Consider the following 23,704-nt stretch of genomic DNA (forward strand, 5'->3'; position numbering starts at 1 on the left):
TAGCAATGGGGAGTAAATAATAGTGAACCAGGCCTGTGCAGCCTCTTCCAATCCCCCCTTTTATTGGAAGTTTCTGAATCTTGGGAAACAGGCCGTCGCTTCTATTCTGGCTACTTACTGCTGGTTAGGGGCATCGCTGGGGTGAGAAACCTGCTGGTATCGACTAGGGGCCATATGTGGGGGGGTGAGTTGGAGTGGAAATTGGCTGCATCTTGGTGAATTAGGTGACATTTGTCCTCAGAGCTTTAAAGAAGGGGCATCTCGACTTACCAGGTAAAAATTTTTCTAGCCTTAGGAGTAGTTGTAGTTCTTTTTGTTAATATTCTTATAAAACAGGGAACACAAGAACAAACTAGAATAATCACTATTCTTAAGGTTCCTCTTTCGGGCTCTTCTATGGCCCACTTAACTGGACCTACTGGAGTTAGGGTTGAGACTACATATGGGAAGGTCAGAGTGTCCCCAGCTTGCAGGGTCAGTGTCCCCTTTGCCTGTAGGATCAACGGCACCTTTTCTGTCCATGTCTCCTGGAAACATAGAAAGATAGAGGGAAGTAAGGTCAAAATCATTGTACTGTAAGCTTCTTGAACTTGTACTTTAGGCCCTGAAGTACAAGAGTATGGTGGCTGTTTGTTTTTTGCTTCTTTCTCTTCTTCTGGTGGGGGGCTGCTTTTACTCTCCAGTGATGCACCTGCACAGCTACTCTTGCTAATTTCAGAGTGGGTGGTCAAGAGAACTTCAAAAGGTCTCTTCCACTGAGGGGCCAGTTGATCTTCTGGGGGCTGATTCTTCCAGGCCTTCAACAGGACCCGATCTCCGATCTCTGGGTTGGAACCCGTGGAGGGAAGTGTCAGAAGGAAAAGAAAAACGAGAAGAAGCATACTGATTAACAGTGTTTATGACAGCTCTCAGAGAATGGACCCAGTCTCTTTTCTCTACCTCGGTCATCACCAAGTGGGGAAAGTCGACTTTTTCAGGAACGGTCTCCTATATATTACTTTGTAAGGGCTCAATTTGAGCCCACTTTGAGGGGCTACCCGGTTCTGAGCAGGGCAATGGGGAGAACTTGTATCTAAGTGGAGCTTGTCTCCTGGCAAAGTTTCGCCAAGGACTTTTTCAGAGTATGGTTCATCTTTTTGGTCTCTCCAGTCGATTGTTGTCTCCAGGCTGAGTGTACTTTCCAATTTGTATCTAAAACCTTGTTGACGTCTTGGGGGACTGTTGCCATAAAAGCTCTCCTGTTGTTACTCTGTACTGAGATGGGAAGATCAAAATGGGGTATAATTTCTTTGAGTAATTCCTTGGTCACTTCCTGGGCTCGTTCGGTTCAACGAAGGAAAGCCTCTACCCACCCTGAGTAGGTGTCCACAAAAACCAGCAGATATTTCACATTTCCAGGTGTCTGGGGCATTATACCACTGCCACCTGAAGGGGATCATTGATTGCCTTCAGGAGTTCTAGGATTTATGCTACATGTTTTATTTCTTTGTTGGCAGATTCAGAAGTCCCCTTTTTTTTCTACAAGGCACCATGTGAGTGAAGGACCAGATGGGCACATTTATTATCAGTATACACAGTTATGCGTCTTCTTATTCCAAGTCACAGGGCCCGCCCGAGGACTATGAGTTCAGCCTTTTGAGCTGAAGTGCCAGCAGGAAGTGGAGTTGCCTCTAAGACATCAGTTCGTGTCACCACCGCATATCACGCCTTGTGGCATCCTTCATATAGAAAGCTACTGCCATCTGTATACATTTCTATCTCTGGGTCAGTCAAGGGAACATCTGAGAGATCTGTTCTGCTAGAATAAACTTCTTCAGTTATCTCTAGGCAGTCATGCATGGCGGCATCTTCTGAAATAGGCAGCAATGTGGTGGGATTGAGGGAGGAGACAGCCTTCAGAACTGCATTTGAGTTGTCTAACAAGATTGCCTGACATTTTCCCATCCGTCCTGCCATGAGCCAAAAAGCCACCCCTTTTGTTCCAAAAGAGGCAAAACTGTATGTGGTGTGTTTACCGTTACCTTTTGTCCAAGGGTGAATTCCTTGGCTTCCTCACATGTTGCAGCCACGGCTCAAAGACAAGGGGGCCATCCCCAGGCCGTGTTGTCCAGCTGTTTTGAAAAGTAGGCCACTGGTCACCTGGCTGGTCCCAGGGTTTGAGTTAGTGCCCCCATAGCAATTCCCTGTCTTAATATCAGTCTATTCAATAGCAAATAGAGGCTGAGACTCAGGGTGTAGAGGAATACGAAAGAAGGCATCTTTCAAGTCTAATACTGAAAACCGAGCACATTGACTGGGTATAGTAACCAAGAGGGTATATGGGTTTGGCACAATCGGATGAATGTCCTCTACTATTTGGTTGATTTTCCTTAGGTCTTGAACAGACCGATATTCTCTTGTCCCCGGTTTCAACACCAGTAAGATAGGGGTGTTGTAAGTAAACTGGCAAAATTTCAAAAGTTTAATTTTTATGTATCAATGTACTAACAGTGTGATCCCTTCTAAAGCTTCCTTGTGAAGGGAATATTGTCTCTGGTTTATAATAGGTGCTCTAGGTTTTAAAGTAATTTTAACCAGTGTGGCTGACTGGGCTCATCCAGACCTTTCTTATGCCCAGACCTCCAGATTCTCCTTTTGTTGAATATGCAAAGGAATGCCACTAAGTATCACTATTTCTTCTTGCAACAGTGTCGCCTGTAAGGCACATGTGTTTTCAGGCGGGATCTGTAGAAAATGGAAAGGAACAACTCCGCCATCCTATTTGGGTTACTCCGATAAGGAGGATTGTGATTCTTCTAATTATACAAGTCGGAGGTAGAGAAAGGAGTATGTACCAACATTGTTCCTCCTTCGGCTGGAATTTTTCTCAGAGGAAATTGCCCTGCCCGAGCCCTGGCAGTACCCTCACCAAAAACCGAACCCTGACAGGTGTGTGTGGAGGAGGGTGACCATACCCGATGAAGTCGGACTCTTACTTCCCGATTCCCTTTCTTCGTCAGTTTCTCTCAAGCTGGCTGGACTAGAATCAGGCTCAGCCCTTTCGGTAGGGGACTCTGCTGTCATTCTTCGACCTGACCTGTTGGCTTCTACCACACCTACCCTATGTGGCGGAGGGGGGAGCCAACGCAGTTATCAGGGCTATTCCTTCTAAAAGGGGACCCTCCGGTGAGGATTCAGGAAGCACTTTTGCCTTCAGCTTTTCCTGGAAAAGAACCTGGTTAGAGGGACTTAAAGTTTGATAGAGAGACATGAAAGCTTGAATATAGGGAGCCTTGTCCTATTTTTCTTACAAAACAAGTCAAGCTGAAAAATCATGCAGTAAGCCAAAGACCCATTTTGGAGACAATGTTTCTGGTCCCCCAGCTGGTATTGGAGCCATGCATTGTTGCATAAGCTTATCATTCTCTTTCTTGTCATAGGCTCATAGCTATACCTCCTCCAGTTTGTTAGAATGCAGCCTAGAGGAGATTTGGCTGGGATAGATGGACCTTCCCCCATAACAGGTGTTTGTTTATGCATAAGCAGCTTCAGTAACTGCTTTTCACGTACCTCGACAGCAAATACATTTTGCAAAACCTCAGATTGAGTATTAATATAAATATAGCAGCATTTATCTATTTAGGCACAAACTGTTTCTTGAGAGACTAACAGGAAAGGCTAATACTGTTCTGTTTTGTAAAATCATAGCTTAAATTTCAGACACTTCTCTGATTATGATAGTCACAACTTTGCTAAGTTTACCAACAGAACTTCTAATTCAAGAGTTACAATATCTAAACCCGTTAGTTAGATACTTTAGCAGAAAGGAAAATGATTTCTTATATCTAGAAAGTAGGCCCTTAAGACATCGGCAATATTCTCACATACAACTCATAGTTTCCTTTCATTTTACTCAGTCTTACGTAGTTAATTTCTGTTCCATGTGATTCTGGATCAGTCACAGTCTGTGAACTCATCAGCTTCTGCATAAATGTTCTGGAAATTTTGATTGAGTCTAGTCACAGTCCTTTTAGCAAGTCTGACATAGTCTGTCTTGTTGAGATATTTTGGTCAAACATTTTCAGCAAATCAGCAAAGTGAAAACTTATCTGCAGGTGACAAAACTTAATATGGCCATGATTAACTTATAAAAATAATACTGTTAATAGTGAAAGACCTGATAGAAGTTAATTACAAGTGCAACGTAAAGGCCAGATACAACCAGTTTAAAAAAAAAAAGAAAAACTTTAGATAAAAATATTTCTAAATACAACCATTAACCGTATTCAAAGAGCTTCAGATGTAATACATAATAATTTTGAGACAAAATACCATATAGTCAGGATACAACAAGAATATACCAAGATTATCAAATCTCTAAATACCTGAATTGTAATAAAAAAAAAACTTCATAGGTAAATGATGTGAATTCTCTAATCAAACCATTGGCTTTGATGATGCTAAATTCAAAAAGATAAAGTTGCAACCAAGTTAGCAATAAAGAAATAATAATATTACAGGTCATTGTGAAACTATACTTAAGTTATTTAACCAAAGATCTTAAAGTAAAAATCTTACCTTTCTTTTCTAAAAGCCATGTGGCTTAGTATTCAGACTCAGGAATATTATTCTAATGAGAGACCAAACCTTCATCTTCCAGGCAGATTACACAAAGAATAAATTAACCCTTTAACTCAGAAATCAAAGGAAAATTTTGTTATTTTAACAGCGAGAAACCTAATTCTTTGTTTTATATGCTACCTAACAGTAAAACTCCTAAAAATCTCATAAATTAAACCATTAAACTTTAGTCAGATAAAACTTGACCAAATCAAATAAATTTCTTTTTCAATAAAACTCTTAAATGTTGTCTTTGTTGTATACCTCTTATAGTGCATCCCTATAAATGGCAAAAATGAACACTCATTAGCAGGCTTAAATATATATATACTGTCCTTTCTCTTGTGGCATAAAAAGCCAAAATATATAAGCATAAATTATGACAAATATCTATTAACTCAATTTAACATTAGTAAGTTACCTACAATGTATTGGAAATTATTTTAAGCCTGTATACCATAAAACATAACTGTTGTTGAAAGAAAGTCTGTTTAAACATTCCAAGTTTTTTATTCAACTTTTACTGTTTCTCATATCTTTCCCAACCCAGTATTTAGCCCTTAACAATTTTATTAACTGGCTCTGGAAATCACAAAGTCTCTGTTTAATTGACCAATTCATTGATATGGATATAACTTTAAGCCTCTGATTACTGCTGGAAGCATTTTCGAGGCCATTTTAGGTGTGTCTCATTGTGATTTCTATTGCTCGACTTCTTAGAGTTCTCCTATAATAGAGAGAACTTGTTTACAGTTCTATTATCAGGATCTGCTCAATTTCTAATAACTATAACAAAGCAACAGTTTTTCTTATCTTTTGTCTTAAAAGAGTCTCCACCCAGCTGGAAAGGGTCTTTCAAAGCTTCCCTTGAGCTAAGGCATATGTTTAAGTTGATGGAGACATTTTGAAAGGCTATCTACCTAGTAAATACCAAAGCTCTTTCAGGAAAAAAAAAAGGAGACAGAAAGACCACGTAAACTCACCAGACAATCCCACACGAAAAAGGATATGTGGATCCTAGTTTCTTAAAGTGTACATAACAAATTTTGGGAAGATTGACTCAATGGAAAAAACAAGTTCCAGATAAAACTTATTAACTTGCCGGAGCCTCAGATGGAGGAATATTAGACCTCTTGACAAAACCTGAGCATCAAGCAAAGTTTCCTAAAGGAAAAAAAACGGACAATACAAATGAAAGCTCATTTTCCCGAAGTGGCCACTGAAATTCAAAGTTACTTCTAGTATACTCAGCTTATAGTGTTTTTAAATATGAACCCCAACCAGTGAATCAGTAGTAGGGGGGGAAATCCAGGCTCATTTATCAAAGATGTTAAGCGATAAGGTTCAAGCTTTTGGTTTCCTTCTTTTTGAAGCTTTCTCTTAACAGCTGAATCAGGGCACCCACATAGATGGTATAATACTAGTTATACACAGACAATGGACAGGACAGACACAGAACCACAGTAAACAAATGACAGGACAGATACAAAACCACAGTAAACGAATAAATCCCGCAAGCTGACAGAGGTGCTCTTGACCCCCTTCAACCTCTCAGACAGCTCTGTCTGCCAACAGAGGTGCTCTTAGAGAATCTCAACCTCCCAGACACAGTCATGAGACATCCCGCAAGCTGATGGAGGTGCTCTTGACCCCCTTCAACCTCTCAGACGGCCCTGCTTGCCAACAGTGGTGATCTTAGAGAATCTCAACCTCCCAGACACACTTACGAGCATTCACACACCCAGAACCAGAACTCTAGAGTCACCAGGAGTCCCTACTTGTCAGCCTACTGACGGGGACAGTCATCTGGGGGTGCCTGTTGCCCCAGAAACCAAGGGCTCAGGTCCCGCTCCAGAAACCTTGGGCCTGCCCTATCCACCCTGGCCCTGAGCGCAACAGGGAGAGGAGTTGCGGACTCACCTTGGGATCCCTCCTTAGCAGGACTTGCTTTTGTTTCACCCACCTCTTTTGGCGTGGTTGGGGACCAGTGGTGCCATGACAGACCCAGGTCTGGCCGATAGTCTCGCCAGAGGCAAATGAAACCTTTCAGGGCTGCTTGTTGGGAGAGCTGTCAATCAGCCCCAGGCCCTGCCCCAGGGCTGCTGTGTCTCAAGTGGCTGAAGCTCCCCGTACAGGCCACCAAATTTATTACCGCAATAACGTGGATTGGAGCTGCCTGTTGCCACAGCAAATTCTGAGACGGGTGAGGTGAGCAGCAAGAGGTTTATTATATATCAATATATAGGAGACAGAGGGGAATAGGTTGCTCAAAAAAACCCATCTCCCCCACTGGAGATCGGCTGAAGGCTTTTATAGGGACAGGATTATGGGTCTTAGAAGTTTGTGTTAGTGTCCCCTTGAGGTGGTGATGTCTCAGATGAGTTAATCTTCTACTGGTATTCTTGGGGGTTATCTAGTGACATCCTTGGGGATTATCTGGCAACATCCTGGTTTTCTTGTCACAAGATGGGTGCTTTGTTTGGTTTTCACCCTTAGATCATTATCACTTGTTTTCTACCCTCCAAGGAGGAACATCAGTTAATCTTAAACCTTTCGTAGAGACTGGAGAAACAAGATCATGAGACAATGTGGCTGTTAGCAATGGGGAGTAAATACTAGTGAACCAGGCCTGTGCAGCCTCTTCCACATGGGCCAGGCACCATGAATGTATAAGGTAGGTATTATTTGTCCCCATTTGACAGGTGGGGAAAAGGAGGCTCCGGTTGGCGAGCCTTGCCCTAAACGGCACAGTTAGTAATTGATAAAGGTAGGATTTGAACCCAGATCTGCCTGATACAAGTACTATCCTTCTGCTGTACTTCCTCAGTGGTTCTCCTGCCACAAAGAGGCAGGTTGCTGACCCAGAATGAGCCAAGTGATTCTAATGGGCCCACCTGTGTAAGTCTTCTCCCCCAATGGCACTAGACTCTGATTATTTCCCCCCAGTTTAAGATGGATGCATAGATACTCAAAGGGGGTTCTCCCACCAAGTTCTTGTAACCCTTTGTGCTATGATCTGACTCTATGAGCCTGTTTGTGGCAGTGCAGCCAAGGAGAAGCACTGATGCAGGCACACCAGAGAGGCTCATGCACGCTCACGCCAAGGAACTCCTGCCGTCTGGTGGGCACGGAGGGTATTACAATGGCCAGAAGCCTTGTATCCCAGAGAAGGGGGACTTGAACTACATGGATAAAGGGTTACAGAAAGACAGTTTCCTCTAAGTAGTTCATCTAATTTGGCCAATGCCTACCTTCCAGGTGGGGAAAGATGAGATGGGAGGTCCTGCGGCCAGAGACAGTCACCCAAGGGCTCGAGGGAGTGAGGGGGCCGAATCTTGTGCCCTCCAAGCTGTTGAGAATATTCCAGAAATCAGAGGGTGTGTGGGTGGAGGGCAGGATGGGAGAAGAAAGTGTATATATCTTGATTTATAACCCTCAACATTGACATATTGCACAAGACTGAAATGGGCACTAAAAAAAAAAAAAAAAAAAATTGCTGGGGATCCTGCCTAGCTCTCCTTTCCAGGTTTGCTCCACATTTCATTCTTTGAGTTATTTTATAACTCTGCAAGCTGTGTGAAACTGATAATAATGCATATGATATTGTCTGTAGAAATGGATATGAATGGTGTCATATTTTTGGTGACAATTATTGCCCTGTGGAGTGGCTGATTTTTTATCTCTTTGTAAATTCATTTTAGCATTCTTTATTGCCTATATACACGTGATCTTGGAATTCTTTGAACCAGTTGTAACATCTCACTGGTTCCCTTCTTAACTGACAAGTTAATTAACAAGTTAAATGAAATCTTTGACACATGGTATAGCATCATCATCTTTAATATTATTATCAATTTTGCTCCCCTGACTTATGTCCCTCACCCTCCTGTGGTGCAGAAGAGCTAAGAATACTGGAAACAGCTTTTAGCTTTCAGTGGAAGGGCTTTGAAAGGGGCCAGGCAGGAAATAGAGTTGAGTCATGTAGGCTGAGTCTGAGAGCAGATGCACACATGAGGGAGTGGTGCGCCTGTGGCCACCTGGGGAACCCAGGTAGGGGGGCTGGTACCACTCAGCTCCAGTTACATCACCACATAGGAGGGTAGGCATGGTCTGCATTTGTAAAATGCTTCCCACTGAGGAGGGAGATATATGATAGCAGGTCAAGGGTGGACAAGGAAAACATGGGACAGCTTCCTAGAACAACATTTGCATGTCATGCTAAGAAATGTAAAACGTTATATTAAAATTAACAAGGATATCTTAGTTTAGAGGTTTAGGATCATGATTTCATGGGACACTGCAGTTAACTGACCTAATAACGTGTTTAGTGCTTCTGTTCTACTTCCTAGCTTGTTGTGTAGTACCTGGGATCTTAAAAGCTTGCAAGCAGCCATCCAAGGTACAATGAAAAAAAAAAAAACCTATTTCTGTTGAGTCGATTTCAACTCATAGTGACCCTATAGGACAGAGTAGAACTGCCTCATAGGTTTTCCAAAGAGCAGCTGGTAGATTCAAACTGATGACCTTTTGGTTAGTAGCCAAGCTCTTAACCACTGTGCAACCAGGGCTCCTCAAGGTAGAATAGTTGGTCTCTATTCTCCTGGAGCAACAGAGGAAGAGGAGAGTCAGAAATAGGAGGAGGATATAGAATCTGTGGCTAATTGCCTCCATGAACAATCGCCCCCTTTGTCATGAGACCCGAAGAATTGGATGGTTCCTGGCTACTATTACTGAACATTTTGACAAGTGATTCTATAGAAGAATCCTGATCAAAAGGGGGGAAATGCCAACAGAATTTCAAATTCTCATGGACTCAAGACTTTCTAGAGCCATGAGGCTAGATGAACCCCTGAAACTATTGCCCTGAGATAATCTTTAAACTTTAAACCAGAACTATCCCCTATAGTGTTCTTAAAACCAAAAAGTAGTTTAGCTTAATTAGTAACATATGTCTGCCTTGAGCATTAATTCTGCTCTTTGAAGAACTATCTATATGGGATCAAAGTGACAACAGCAACTTGAAAGATTAGATAGGAAGCTCAAGGGGCAGTGAGTTCATGTTAATGGAAGAGGAACAACTCAAAAGGAGGGTGAGTGGTTGCACAACTAAAAGAATGTAACCATTGTCACTGAACTGTTCATGTAGAAATGGTTGAATAGGTGTATATTTTGCTGTGTATATTCTCAACAACAACAACAAAATCAATTTTAAAAATTAACAAGGATACGTTCTTTTAAAAATTTTTTTATTGCGGTAAAAATATGCAAACAAAACATTTGCCAATTCCACAATTTGTCCACGTAGAATTCAGTGACATTGATAATGTTCTTCATGTGCAGTCATTTCAAGGATAGGTTATTAAGAAAACAGGAAAGGATTAGTAATAGTTTATATTTATTGAGCGTTTAGCCATGCCCTCACTAAATGTTTTATACATAATAATGATAATAGAAGCCAATATTCACATGGTATTGACCACATTCCAAGGACTGCGCTAGTGCTTTGGAAGTATTTGTTACCACACCCTATAAGATCAATACCATTAATACCGTCTGTACTTTATGGATGAAACTAAGCCCAGAGAAGTCCAGTAATGTGGTTGTGGTCACACAGCTGGTCTGTGGGAGAGCTGGGATTTGAGCCCAACTATTACGGAGCCCTGGTGGCGCAATGGTTGAGTGCTCGGCTGCTAACTGAGAGGTTAGTGGTTCGAACCCACCCAGCTGCTCCGTGGTTGTCACTATCAGTCGAAATCGACTCCACAGCACCTCACAACAACAATTCTAGCTCCAGAGTCTGCTCCAACTGCTGTGAGATTCAGCCTCTGGCTGAAGCCCTCAACAGTTTGGGGGAGGTGAGTTCTATTATTATTCCCATTTTACAGATGAGAAAACCAAGGCCTGGAGAGGTAAAGTGAGTAGCCCAAGGCTACCCAGGAACCAGGCCTGTTTGATTCTAGCACCTGTTTTCTTAATCTCAACACTATCAAGTAGAGCATAAGAGTCGCATGACTTATTAAAAGGTTTGCAAGAAATTCCATGCTTGTAGCGTCAGGCTGTACTTCCAGGCGTTTGGGGTTCCAATTAACTGTCCTGTGCTTCAGTGGCCAATTTTGGGAAGCACGGAAGGGGTTCTGTAGCCCGGTGTGGGTGGGAAGTGTCTGAATCCTCCCTCCCTCTTTGCCAGGCCCAGCTCTGATGCCTGGTGTTCTCTCAGCCCCTCTGATGTATTCTCTCCACAGGGCAGCACAGAGTATTTCTTGAGCAGCGGTGACAAAATTCGATTCTTCTTTGAGGAAGATGTTTTTGACAAGGAATGTTCGGAGCTGGGGACCTAGAGATGTGGAAGAGCCACGGTGAGGGCGGGCTGGACTGAGGTATCTGTCCCCCAGGGCTGGAAGGGCGTTGAAGTCAGCTGCCCACGGGAGGATGGACTCTGGATCTTCTTCTGCCTTGACCTGTTCCTTATGCCACAGGCAATTTCCTGGTCCCTCCAGAGAAGTCCATCAACAAAATTGGCCATGGTAAGCAGGGTGTGGGAGGGCAGGAAAAAAACGAGGAAATTGAAGCCTGAAGGGATTAGGGGTCTTGCTCAAAGACCATAGTAAGCTAATGGCTGGACAACTGGTATTCCTGGTTGCAGGCTCCCACTGGCCCTGCTCTTCTGCATCTTTTGATGTCAATCATGTGATGGTTGGTCAAGGTGCTGCCACCACACCACTGGGAAAAGGGGTCTCATCGAGTTCCTCCCCAGTGCAGATGGGCACATGCAAGCCCTTCAACTCTCTGCTGCCTAGTCTGGGGATGGCCCAGACCCCAGGAATGGGGGCCTCCTAGGTCCTTGGTACAACTGCTTCCTGGAGCCTCCTCCAGGGGCACCTGGCATACCAACATGGTTCCATTCAATTATGCTCAAAACCAAGCCAGGAAACCCTCACTTTGTGAAATCACAATAACGATGGCAAATAGTGATAATGAGTGACTGTTCTGTGCCAGGCCCTGGGCAATAGCGGTACATGTGTTAGCCCACTGAGTCCTCCCAGCAGCCCTGGGAGGCAGGGCTATTCTGCTGGTCCCCATTTTACAGAGGAGGAGACTGAGGCTTACAGGAAAGGAATGGAGATTGTTACCAAGTGATGGGCCCCTTGGAGCCCTTCGTCCTCCATGAGGAATGGGGAGTCAGGGCTGGAGGGAGGTTCCCAGATGGCAGGAAGGTCAAGAGTAAGGTCATGAGTGAGATGAGGCCTGGGGTGGGATGAAGGCATCTGTGGGACCTGTTACTTGGTTATAAACAAACAGAAAGTTTAACGCACACCAAATAGGTGAGAATGTCAAAATGAGGCCTGAGTCTGGGTGCCCCAAACTAGGCACGGGAGCTGGGGTCTGGCCACCTAAACCCCTTCTGTCCCTGCAGCTCTGCACGCCCTTGATCTGGTCTTCAAGTCTGTTACACACTCCCCCAAGATACAGGTGAGCAGAGGATGGGGCGAAGGCCAGGTGGGTGGGCCAGACAGGCATGTGGGCAGGCCAGCAGCATGGCGTCTGCCCCCTTCCAGGCCTTGGGCAGGAGTCTTGGCCTCCAGATGCCTGTGGTGGTACAGAGTATGTATGTCTTCAAGGTGAGCTCTCTGTCTCCCCACACCTTAGTTTCCTTTGTATAAAATGGGCACAGTGCTCACACCAAGCCGCTCCTTACAATGGGCCAAAAGCTGCTTCCCTGAGGAACTGAGGAATTATTATTAACTCAGCACAGCCCATATAAAATTGGTCTCCTCTGGCATTTAGTTGGTGCTCAGTTAAGACTTGGTGGTAGGAGGGAAGGGGCTCCCCAGAACTCTCTCCTCCCTTATTTGCCTATCAGAATGCTCTGCTCCCAGCTTCTAAGGCCCAGCTCAGTGCCACCTCCAAGAAGCTTTCCAGATTCCCTGAGAAGAAAAGGGGTCTTAGCCTGAGGGTGAAAAGCATAATTGCTGGCCTCATCTGCGCCTCTCCTTCTAGCCCTCGTTTCATTCTGCGCTGTGCTCTTAGGCTTGCGCATGCTGACTCCTGCTTAGACTGGGAGCTCCCTGTTGCACAGGGTGCTTTTTTCTTTTGCATCCCCCAAAGCCTGGCACATGCTAGGTACACAGTAGCTGGGTATTGGGGTGGAATCCTTGGAGGTTAACGCCTGGAGCCAGGGCCGGAACATCCTACAAGACTCAGCCAGCGCCTGCACCTCCCACATTCCCGCTGTCTCCTATCCTCACCAGGCTCTGCTTCTTTCTTTCAGCAACCTCACTTTGGTGGTGAAGGTAAGCTGAGAGCAGGCTGTGGGACCCAGCAAAGGCCACAGGCGGGAGATCTGGGACATCAGTGGTTGTCAGCTCTTGGGAGGAAAGGAGAGCTACTGCTGAATGTCTGTAGGCAGGAGGCTGGGCCAGGGCGGGAGGAGTTGGAGCCACCTTCTGTTCCTTCCTAGAAAGTGGACTGGGAGGGAGCCTTGGAGCCCTTGGCACAGTTGTTCCTGATCCTGGCAGCAACCCTTGTTTGTTAAAAATGCAGATTCCTTGCACCTGTCTCCTGAGATTTTGATTCAGTAGAGCTACACAGGCCTGGAAATCTGTATTTTTAGCAAGCTTCCTGGGAACTGATTCCACATAGCAGTTACTGATCTAGTTCCAACTCCCACCAGATACACAGATACCCTTTACAGCCTGTAATTCTGCGTAACTACCTCTAGTGACAGGGAGCTCGCTTCCTCATAGGAAGTCCTTTCTTTCCTTGCATGAGCCCAAGTCTACCTCCTTGTGACCACCCCCTCCTCCCTGCCATTCAGCCCAAGGGCAGTCCTCTGGAGGAATGACCACCCCTTCCCTGAGCCTTCTCTGCCCAAGCCCAGCAACCCCAATTCCTTCAGGCATTCCTCCCTAAAGGCTACGGAGCCCCCACTATTAGATGCCTTCCTGTGGATGCCATCCAGATTGTCAAAGTCCCTCTTAAAGTCTAGCGCTCAGACACACAATTTCCCAGGCAGGAAGGAGGTGAGGCTCGCACCTTCTTTACTTACTTTGTTCCTGCAGACTTTGCTGTCTTTGTTCAATGGTTCTCCATCCTGCCTGGCCCCAGCATCACTTGGGCAGATATTTAAAAATATGGATGGTTAGTCATAGCCATCCCCCCTTTGCACCCAACTTTCCAATCTTATCCCACCTGGTGACCCTCTGGTGGCTGGAGGCTGCTTGTTTGTCCTTGGTTAAGAAAAGTGGCTTTAGCTACTTGGCTGAAATTAAACGATTGTAGCTACTTTTTAGCAAGCAATGTCACGCCCTGTACTATGCACCCTTCATGAACCATCTCATGGAATCATCCAGCAACTAACTGTAAGAGTTAGGTTATTGCTGGAGCCACTTCACAGTTTGGGAGATCAAAGCTTTCGGAAGTGAAATCTCTTGCCCAAAAGTCTCGGACCAGGAAGGGGCAAGATTCTAACTGATCATGGGGAGGCTGGTCCTGGAGGGCTCCAGGAGGACTGGGGGTGTGGGTGGAATGGGGCCAAGGTGAGGTGGGGCCGGCCAAAGGGGTAGGCTCCTCATCCCCAGGCCTGCCGCAGTCTCCCCTCATCAAGATGCCACCTTTCTGTACACGGAGCCCCGGGGCCGGCTGCTGGGCATGTGGATCCCGCTGGAGGACACCCCACTGGAGAACGACTGCCTCTGGTTCATCCCTGGCTCCCATACCAGTGAGGATACCTGTCTCTGCCTGCCCGCCTATATCCTCCTTGGCCCCATGGAGAGGAACCTGGAGAAAAGAGGGGCTAACGGCTCCAACTTGGCCTGCAGGTGGAGTGGCAAGAAGGATGGTCTGGGCTCCTGCTGGCTGAGCACCTGGCACCAGCTTCCTGGGGTCAGATCCAGCCTGGGAGAACAGCCTCTTTGTGCCCACACCTGTGCAGAGAGGTAGGCAGGCTTCGGAGGGCAGCGAAGGCGGGGGCTCGGGCCATGCACACAGGTCCCTAGTCGTTCTGACCACCAGCACTGAAGAGGCTCCCCACAGGATCATCTGAGGCCTGTGAAGTTACAGAATGAGGAAGGTTGGGGCTGGATGGGCATTTAGCAATGTGGTTAATAGCAAGGTCTCCGGATGGGGCTCAAATCCAGACTCTGCTACTTACGGGCTGACTCTTTGGGCAAATGACTGAACCTCTCTGAGCCTCAGTTTCCTCCAGTGTAGAGTAGAGAAGAAGGAGCCCTGGTGGTGCTCAGCTCCTAAATGAAAGGTTGGTGGTTCAAACCCACCAGCCGCTCTGCGGAAGAAAACACATGGTGTCTTAGTCACCTAGTGCTGCTCTAACATAAATACCACAAGTGGATGGCTTTCACAAAGAGAAATTTATTTTCTCACAGTCTAGTAAGCTAGAAGTCCAAATTCAGGGCGTCAGCTCCAGGGGAAGGCTTTCTCTCTCTGTCGGCCTTCTCATCAATGTTCCCCTGGACTAGGAGCTTCTCCGCGCAGGGACTCTGGGTCCAAAGGACACACTCTGCTCCTGGCACTGCTTTCTTGGTAGTATGAGGTCCCCCAATTCTCCACTTCCTTCCCTTTCCTTTTATCTGTTACAAGAGATAAAAAGTGGTGCAGGCCACATTCCAGGGAAGCTTCCTTTATGTTAGATCAGGGATGTGACCTGGGTTAGGGTAGTGTTACAATCCCACCCTAATCCTCTTTAGTGTAAAATTACAATCACAAAATGGAGGACAACCACACTACACTGGGAATCATGGCCTAGCCAAATTGATACACAGATTTTTTGGGGGACATAATTCAAACCATGACATTCCACCCTTTGGCCCCCCAAAAATCACATCCTTGCAACATGGAAAACGTATTCACTCCATCATATCATAGCAAAAGTCTTAACTCCAAGTCCAACATCCAAAAATTCCTCTTCATCTGTGAAATCTAGAATACAAGTTATCTGCTTCCAAACATACAATGGCAGAACGGGCACAAGCTAGACATTTCCATTACAAATGGGAGAAACCAGAGGAAAAGAAGGGATAACAGGCACAAAGCAAGTCAGCAGAATACATTACATTAGCCCTCCAGGCTTTGAAAATAAACTTCTATTCTCTCAGATAATGTACACAATGCCCCTGACCTCCAGACTCTAGGCATTGGCCACACTCTCCAGATTCTGAGTGGAAGTCCCTCGGCTCTGGGCTTCAGCTCTGCCTTCCAGGCCCACTGGGACAGCAACTCTGCTCCCTCGGCTACAGGCACACACCATTCTCCTAGTCCGTCGGAGTGGGGACTCTACCCTTAGAAGCACCAGAGGCCATGGCTCCACCCTTTGAAACCCCTGAGGTCATGGCCATACCTTTTCGGACTGAGGCATCTAGGCTTGTTGTGTTCCTTGTCTCTTCAGCTTCTGCTTCTGTCTCCTGTGGCCTCTTGGCCCTCGGGCCTCACGCCCCGCATCTTCAAAGCTCGGTACCTCCACCGGTAAGTGTCCAGAGGCACCCCACTCTGCCAGGAAGCCTCTGTGCACAGGCACTCAGCTCTCGTTCAGTGAGTTGGCTCCAGCGCCGTCTTGCACCGGACTCCTGGTTCTGCTGCTGTTGGTTCTCTGCCATTGCCACTTCTCTGCCACTGAAGGTTCTCTGCTGTTGCTGGTCCTCTGCCACTGCTGCTCCTCCATCTATTCACAGTTTCAAAACCGCTTCCACATTTAAGGTATCTGTTAGAGCAGCACACCACTCTCTCGGTACCAAATTCTGTCTTAGTCACCTAGTGCTGTTCCAACAGAAATACCACAAGTGGATGGCTTTCACAAAGAGAAATTTATTTTCTCACAGTCTAGTAAGCTAGAAGTCCAAATTCAGGGCGTCAGCTCCAGGAGAAGGCTTTCTCTCTCTGTCGGCCTTCTCATCAATGTTCCCCCGGACTAGGAGCTTCTCCCCGCAGGGACGCAGAGTCCAAAGGACACGCTCTGCTCCCGGCACTGCTTTCTTGGTGGTATGAGGTCCCCCAATTCTCCACTTGCTTCCCTTTCCTTTTATCTCTTATAAGAGATAAAAGGTGGTGCAGGTCACACCCCAGGAAAACTCCCTTTATGTTGGATCAGGGATCAGGGATGTGACCTGGCTTAGGGTGGTGTTACAATCCCACCCTAATCCTCTTTAATGTAAAATTACAGTCACAAAATAGAGGACAATCACGCAACACTGGGAATCATCGCCTAGCCAAACTGATACATACATTTTTTGGGTGACATAATTCAAACCATGACACATGGTAATCTGCTCCTGTAAAGATTACAGCCTGGGAAACTCTATGGGGCAGTTCTATTGTCATATAGGGTAGCTATGAATTGGAATCGACTCGATGGCACACAACAACAGAGTGGGTAAGCAAGTGAGATGACATGTATAAGGTGTTTACACCAAACTTGCGTGGCACACAGCAAGCACTCAACAAATGCTGGCTATCGGTCCACCCTTTTCCTTTTAGAAGAAAGAAAACTGAGGTCCAACTCAGCATTCACTGGCTGAGGTCATAGCTGATCGGCACAGTATGGAGAGCTGCTGCCCGCTTCTGCAAACACCACAGAAGGGGATGCTCTTCTTAAGGCTTGGCAGGGGCACAGGCCACAGCTGAAGGGACTTGATCCCAGGGGAACCCACCTCTAAACAGCACAACCTCTGACCCTGGAGCAGGCTGCAGAGGCTGAGCAATTAGGGATGGGAATGGGGATAGATAGGGGGGAAACAGAACTGCTTGAGGGAGGAGGGCCCATGTCCCTTCCTGCCCTGGGAAGGGAGAGTGCAGGCTGATGTTCTCCCAGGCCCAGGGAGGGGACATGACCTGCTTGGTCCTCTCCAGGGGTCCTCATCCTAATCCAGGGACAAGTGGTGCACAAGAGTGAGCAGAACCTTTCTGACCACTCACGCCACGCCTACACTTTCCACCTCGTGGAGGCTTCTGGCACCATCTGGAGCCCAGAGAACTGGTAGGAAAGGGTGGGTGTGGGTGCCCTGATGGTTCCCTGAGGAGGTACTGGAGGCTGGGAGCAGTAAGACCCACCTCTCGAGGTCATCTCCTTTGCCCTCTGCAGGCTCCAGCCAACAGCTGAGCTGCCCTTTCGTCCACTGTACACCTGATGGCCCTCAGCAGGACTGGGGCACTGCCCCTCCCAGGGAGCTTGCAAACACTGAGAGCAGGCAAGCTGCCTCACCTGACCTCCCGGCTGCAATGGCGAAGTTGCATCTCTCCTGCGCTTTCCTCTGCTAGTGTCTGTGCCCGGAGCCCAGGAGGCAGCAGCAGGAGCTGGATGGGAGGCGTTGCTAAGATGTTCACTCCCTACCTCCTCCCTGCCCCAGCATACTCTCCTCCTTGAGGTAGCCTCTTGGCATGAAAGTGCTCTGGCCACCTCTCTGCTGGCTTCTCATCTTCTGTCCTCTGAGATGCAACTCTGATTTGTACCGTTTGAGACACTGAATAAAAACAACTTCTAAACGCAGCTTCTTGGTCCTTTCTCCCAATCAGCCCTGATCTCAAGATGAGCTTGGGAATGAATGCTTGGCAGGTATACAGACCCTCTGTTGGAACAACTGCCAAATCCAAATCCTGCTTAACTGGGAGGTCCCAAAAACCTAGGTCTGTCCCACAGGTCATACACTGGGGCCACGGGCTGGATCCACTGCGGATGTGTTTTGTTTGGGCTTCAGTGTTTTAAAAATACTTTTTAAAATTGCGAGATGTCAAATGAAGATCTAGGCTTTTAAACTTCCCTTGAATGAGCAGAAGGTCGACAACACAGGGCCCACATTCTAGCATGGCTACTGCTGGCTGGAGCTGCCTCTTTAGAGGCACATGTGCTTTCAGGTCCAGCACAGTTCCTACTTCCCCGTTCTCATTCATCTGTTACCTGCCTGACCTTAGTAGGTGAGTACGTAACCCTGATTTAGTGTACCCCACACTCTATACATGGATTAACCAAGGCCCAGAGGAGAAAGCCCTTTCCCAAGACCACCCAGGGAGTCAGTGAGGGCAAAGCTGATGCTGCCTCCTTTGGCAAGCAGTCGGAAGGGAGCCTGAAGGAAGTGACAGATTTGTTAAGTTTCCTTTGTGCCCCAAAGGAATGTCTCAGTATCCTCTGAGGGAAAGGTCTTGGCAGTGATTCTCAGACAAAAGAGCAAGCTTTCCCAGAGCGGGTCCTGGCTGTGTTCCTGTCTCTTGGCCTTGTTGGACCAAAGTTATCACCTCTTTGTGCTAGGCCTCCCCATGCCATATTGGATGTTCAGCTTTATGAAATGTGTTGTGCTGTCTTCCCGCTGACAGGAAACTTTCATCCACTCAGCAAACGTCGACTGAGTTCCTACTACATGCCAGGCTCTGTGCTGGCATTGGGGTATGCGGTGGGACACAACAAGGCTGCAGCGTAGGCCTCTTGCTCAGGCAGAGTTCCAGAGTAGAGCCATTTTGAACTCCCAGGAAACTCCTCCAGCCCCTGGGACCTGTCCTGGGCTCTAATGTGTTGCCAAGGGAAGAGACAAAGACAAGTCTGACGTGACTGGAGTGTGAGAGGGTCTCAGGAGGGACCCCTTGACAAGATCCTGTGCTGTCCAGCCCAGCAGCACCACTCAGTCAGGCAGCAGAGACGTTGGAGGCGGGGGTCGGGGAGGAGGTTGGCTGAAACAGGACATCAGCCCGGGACCTGATCCTCCTGTTCATGCATGCAACAAGCCCATCCTACCTCTCCCCTTCACTTCTTCCTATCCCAAATGGGAGAAACCACATGCACTCAGCTATTTCTCCCTTGAGTTTTCCTCCTCCAAATAAAACAGTAGTAAAGGTCACTCTGGTCTCCAAGTACAACTGATAAAACCCCCTTGGCTTGCATGGCTTTTCTGCTATAATGAGACTGGTCTAGGTAATAACGACCCTTTCCCTTACTGACTGCTCATTGTGCCCTAGACACTTGACACACCTCATCTCACTGGATTCTCACAACACCCCCATGAGGTGCATGCTGTTATTAATTATTCCCATCTTGCAGACGGGAGAATTGGGGCCACAGTTAGTAAGTGGTGCAGCCAAGGATTCTAACCAGGTTAGTTTGATACCAGAACCTGAAGCATTAACCACTATGCTCTACTGCCTCCCTCCAGTGTCCACTCCGGTCCCCTCTGAGGATGGGAAGGTGCAGGGGTGCAGGGGCTCCACAGCACACTCAAGTTCTTTGAGTTATTGCACTATCCTTTAAGCTTTTTTAAAAAAAAAAAAAAAAATTAGCAAAACTAAAACCAAGAGAGCTTTGATTTTTCTTTTAAATCTGAACCAACCTAAAAATCAAATTTTCTTTTCACCCCTTGGCTCTTCATACCCAAGTGGCTGGCTGCTGTGGGGGTCATTTGCCCTCCCCATGTTCCTGTTTTCTCCATCACTGCTGCTGCACAGCGACTAGGCCATCAGCAATATCAGGAGTTAGAGAGGCAAAAGGAGATTGTCTATCTGTGTTGTGTACGCTTCTAGGAGGGACACAGTACTGATGGACCCCAAAACCCAAGCATAACTGTAGTTTAGGTCCACTTCACTGTCAAAGATTAAGGTCAGAGCTACAGAAATGATCTGGGCAAATACAGATATCATGGTCCCCTCAAAAGTCTTTTAGTTCCAGGCCAGTGGATCTCTCACATGGTGCTGCCAAAGACGGAGGCCACAGTATCGCCTACACCCACGGCCAGGACACCAGCGTAAGGGACTAGGGCCCTTGCTCCCCCCACGCTACTCTTCTGCGTACAGGGTCTAGGGACCAGACAAAGGGAAGAGACATGCCCAGGAACAGGTAGATGTGGGTCAGGATGAGTGGCCTACTGTCTCGGTCATCCAGGAAAAGGGAAAGGAGGCTCTGCAGAGTGTGCCCCAGGGGCTTGATGTGGAAGTAGCGCACATACTCCAGGAAGATGAAGACTGCCAGGCATACAGTGGCAGCCACATAGAGCAGTGGCCGGTCAAAGATGATACCTGGGATGTAGGTGGCTACCACAATGAAGTGGAAATACTTCCGGGTGATGGTGGGGGCCTGGTGCTTCTTGGACTCAGAAGATGACCGCTTAGCATTCTGGTACAGCACTACCAGGCAGGCCAAGGTGGCCAGCAGAGACCAGTAGGCTAGGAGGTAGATGCGGGTGTCAGTCTGGAAGAGGAACTGAAGGAGCCAGAGCAAGGGGTTCCTGCGGATGAGTCGGTGCAGCCAGGGCAGGACCACGCCCAGGCCCAGCACACAGGTCATGAGGTGGAAGAAGATGGAGGAGGCCCAGGTGCCCGAGTTCACGAAGACAAAGGGTGCTGAAGAAGATGCCCAAGAGCACCATCCCTACCACCACCACCACTAAGAAGTCCACCGGGTCCCCCTGGCTTTCCACCAGAGAGAGCGCCCGATGAGCTGGTTGAGCACGAAGCGGATGCCACCTAATACCAGCACTGATCCTGGGGTGAAGCAGTGGGGCAGCAGGTACAGCAAGATCATGTTGAGGTACACGAAGATCAGCAGGACCTCTAGGACCTCGATCACCTCACCCACACTTAGCGAGTGCTTCATGATGTAAATGATGCCACCTCCAGCCAAGCCCGAGATGACACAAGTGTTGGTGGGCACCGGGCGTGCGAGACGTCGTCACTCGGGTGCCTTCCTCACGCCCGCGGCCACTCTTGCCGGGGATTCTGCCTGTCCCCGGTCACCGCCATCTTGGCCCCGCCCCGTACCGAGGTCACGTGACGGGAGCCCCGCCCCACGCGTTTGGTTGTAGGCGAGCGGTCACGTGGGCGCCTCGTCTAGGGGCGGGTCCGGGGCGCGCGCGCGGGAAGATGGCGGCGGCCGCTGGCGAGTCGTGTGTGAGGTGCGGAGCGGGCCGAGTTGTCGGGGTTGGCTCTGAGGCGCGGGCTCGAAAGCAAGCAGAGGCGGGGCGAGAATGGGGAGTGGGATGTGGCGGCGGTGACGGAGTGAAGCCTGGCTGGGTAGACGGCGCCGAGACGGGAGGCAGTTACGTCCAAACGGTCCCCGCGCGCGGGGATCTGAAGGGACTTCTTTGAGAGGAGGGCCGGTTCCTCACCTCATCCGTCAGTGGTGGGCCTCCCGTCTCCTCACCCAAGTACCTTTCTGTTCTTCCTCTCTCCCCTCCGGCGTGTCGCTTGGCGCCCCAGTCGCACTTTCTCCTCTGGCCGTGACGCTACCTCGGGGCGCGACGGGGCGCTTTGCGGTCGCCTTGAGGACCTTCTCCCTTCGGTCCGACGTCCTCGCCGCAGCCTCCCTGTGACCTGTCCCGGGCCTTCCCTGCTTCCCAGGTTCTTCCTGTGTGCTCTCATGTTGCACGGAGCCACCTCTTTTTAGTTTCTGCTCTTTCACCGCTCAGCCTTTAATTCACCCATGTTTTCATTTTTTTTTTTCATACATTGATTCAGTCAGCTGGTATGTTCAGATCTTCCGAGGCATTCCAGGTAAAGTGCTAGGCTCTGGGGACAAGAAGATGAAATAATAAAACGAATGATAGCAGTTCTCAGTACAGAGGGCTTGCTAACGCCGGACACTGGTGAGGCGCTTTTGAATTCTCATAACTCTGAGGCACTTTTTATTTTACAGATGAGTCAGAATTCCAATTCAGCTAGCTAAGTAAGTGGTAAAGTGAGCATTGAAATCCGAATCTGTTCGACTCCAAAGCTGTAAGGAAACCATCACACCTCTATCTTCCACATTACACCTTGAAGAGGTGTCTCCCTACCACCTTCCTTGGTAAAATTAATTATGTCACTTATTATTCCCCGTGCCAACAATGTTTTCCCCGCTTTTTCTGTCGTGTTCACCACTCTATCGCCAGTACCCAGGAATAGCATGTAATAAGCCGTTAGTATTTATTACAAATATTGTCCATTTTCTCTGACATCAATTCCTTCACTTCCCAGCTGGAAGTGAGATTTTGTCCTCTGGAATTTCCACTGGACTACATCTATGCCTTGTGAGGACCAGTTTGCTTTTTTCTCCCCTGTCGTTTCATGCTAGCCTTTGTACAGGAGAGCATTGTGGCCACTGTGCCCTCCTCTTTTAGGCCTATTTCAGAGTCATTGTGGAGTTTGGGCAAATGTTTGGCTCCTGTAGGGTAAAACGTGTTCTTTAAAAAAAAAAAGAACGTGACGAAGAAACCATTGGTTTACCTGAAAGATGCTTTGTTCATCCTGGGAAACCTACAAACTCATATCCTAAGAAGGAAGAAAGGACATTAGAATTCCTAGACACTGCTTTGCTCATGGCTTGTATTAGGAGAGTGATTTTTCTTCTTGTATCAGAAGTCACATTCAGTAGCAGTTGGGATTATACTGAGCAGCAGTCTCATGTTTGAAATGCCTAGAGGTGTGGACTAAGAGAAAACTTAATACTATTCCTGATGCCTCAGATTTGTAGATGACTTCAGACGAGTCACCTTAGCATTTTGAGCCTGTCTCTCCAAGTGCAAATCCTTTCTAGAGCACTTTAAAGTGGTTATGAGTCTTTTTTTTTAAGTAGGAAAAATAATTGTGCATGTTAATACAAGCTGGCACTATTAAAAAAAAAATGGAATACTACTCTTAAATTAGTTTTGGGAAGGTCTTGGCAGAAAGTTACTTTGAGTATTGGCATTTTTCTTATACCTCTTGTGTTCTTCAGTTAATGTGTTTGTATAAGTCTGAATGGTGTGCTAAAAAAAAGAAAGAACTGCATTTTGAAAAGCTTTTGCTGCTGAGTTTAAATCTCAGTTCACACAAGAGGGGTGTACCTTATCTGTGGATTTAGAGGATCCATGGGAAGTGGCAGCTTTTATTATCTCTGTGGAATATAACTGTATTCCTCAAAAGAACTGTCTCATCAGGGAAGCTTCCTGTGTCTCAGCTTCCTGTTAAAAGGACTGAATTGTAGAAACTATTATTTCTAACTCCCAGTAGCTTTCACTGATAGCCTTCCAACGAGATGGATTGCTAAAGAAGATAATTTTCAGTCTACGTTAACTTCAGCTCTTGCAGGAATGGAGTTACACGTTTGCTGGAACATTGGACTGGAAATAGTAAAGTTTTTAAAACTTTACATTTGAATTTGAGG

General features: G+C 47.2%; 2 protein-coding genes and 1 pseudogene across 2 annotated transcripts in view; 2 read left to right on the forward strand and 1 right to left on the reverse strand.

Moving 5' to 3' along the window:
- The first annotated feature begins 7,842 nt into the window (after nt 1-7,842).
- Nucleotides 7,843-17,942, forward strand: LOC101344028 (phytanoyl-CoA dioxygenase domain-containing protein 1-like). Its single transcript, XM_023730617.1, is given in 11 exon segments — nt 7,843-7,857; nt 9,672-9,689; nt 10,842-10,917; nt 11,076-11,123; nt 12,014-12,069; nt 12,156-12,218; nt 12,869-12,890; nt 14,189-14,317; nt 14,418-14,534; nt 17,458-17,584; nt 17,690-17,942. Coding segments are annotated over 11 exon segments (717 nt in total). The 3' UTR covers nt 17,736-17,942.
- A 1,451-nt stretch (nt 17,943-19,393) lies between these two features.
- LOC101344291 (dolichol kinase-like) lies at nt 19,394-21,238 on the reverse strand (annotated as a pseudogene).
- Nucleotides 21,239-21,444: 206 nt separating this feature from the next.
- The window catches only part of LOC101358052 (nucleoporin NUP188 homolog), a 49,894-nt gene continuing 47,634 nt past the window's right edge, over nt 21,445-23,704 (forward strand). Inside the window, exon 1 of the mRNA XM_023730797.1 lies at nt 21,445-21,476. Coding sequence (XP_023586565.1) covers nt 21,445-21,476 — 32 coding nt within the window. The remainder of the gene's footprint in view (nt 21,477-23,704) is intronic.

The sequence above is a fragment of the Trichechus manatus genome, unplaced genomic scaffold, assembly GCF_000243295.1.
Source record: "Trichechus manatus latirostris isolate Lorelei unplaced genomic scaffold, TriManLat1.0 scaffold00038, whole genome shotgun sequence".
NCBI lineage: Eukaryota > Metazoa > Chordata > Mammalia > Sirenia > Trichechidae > Trichechus > Trichechus manatus.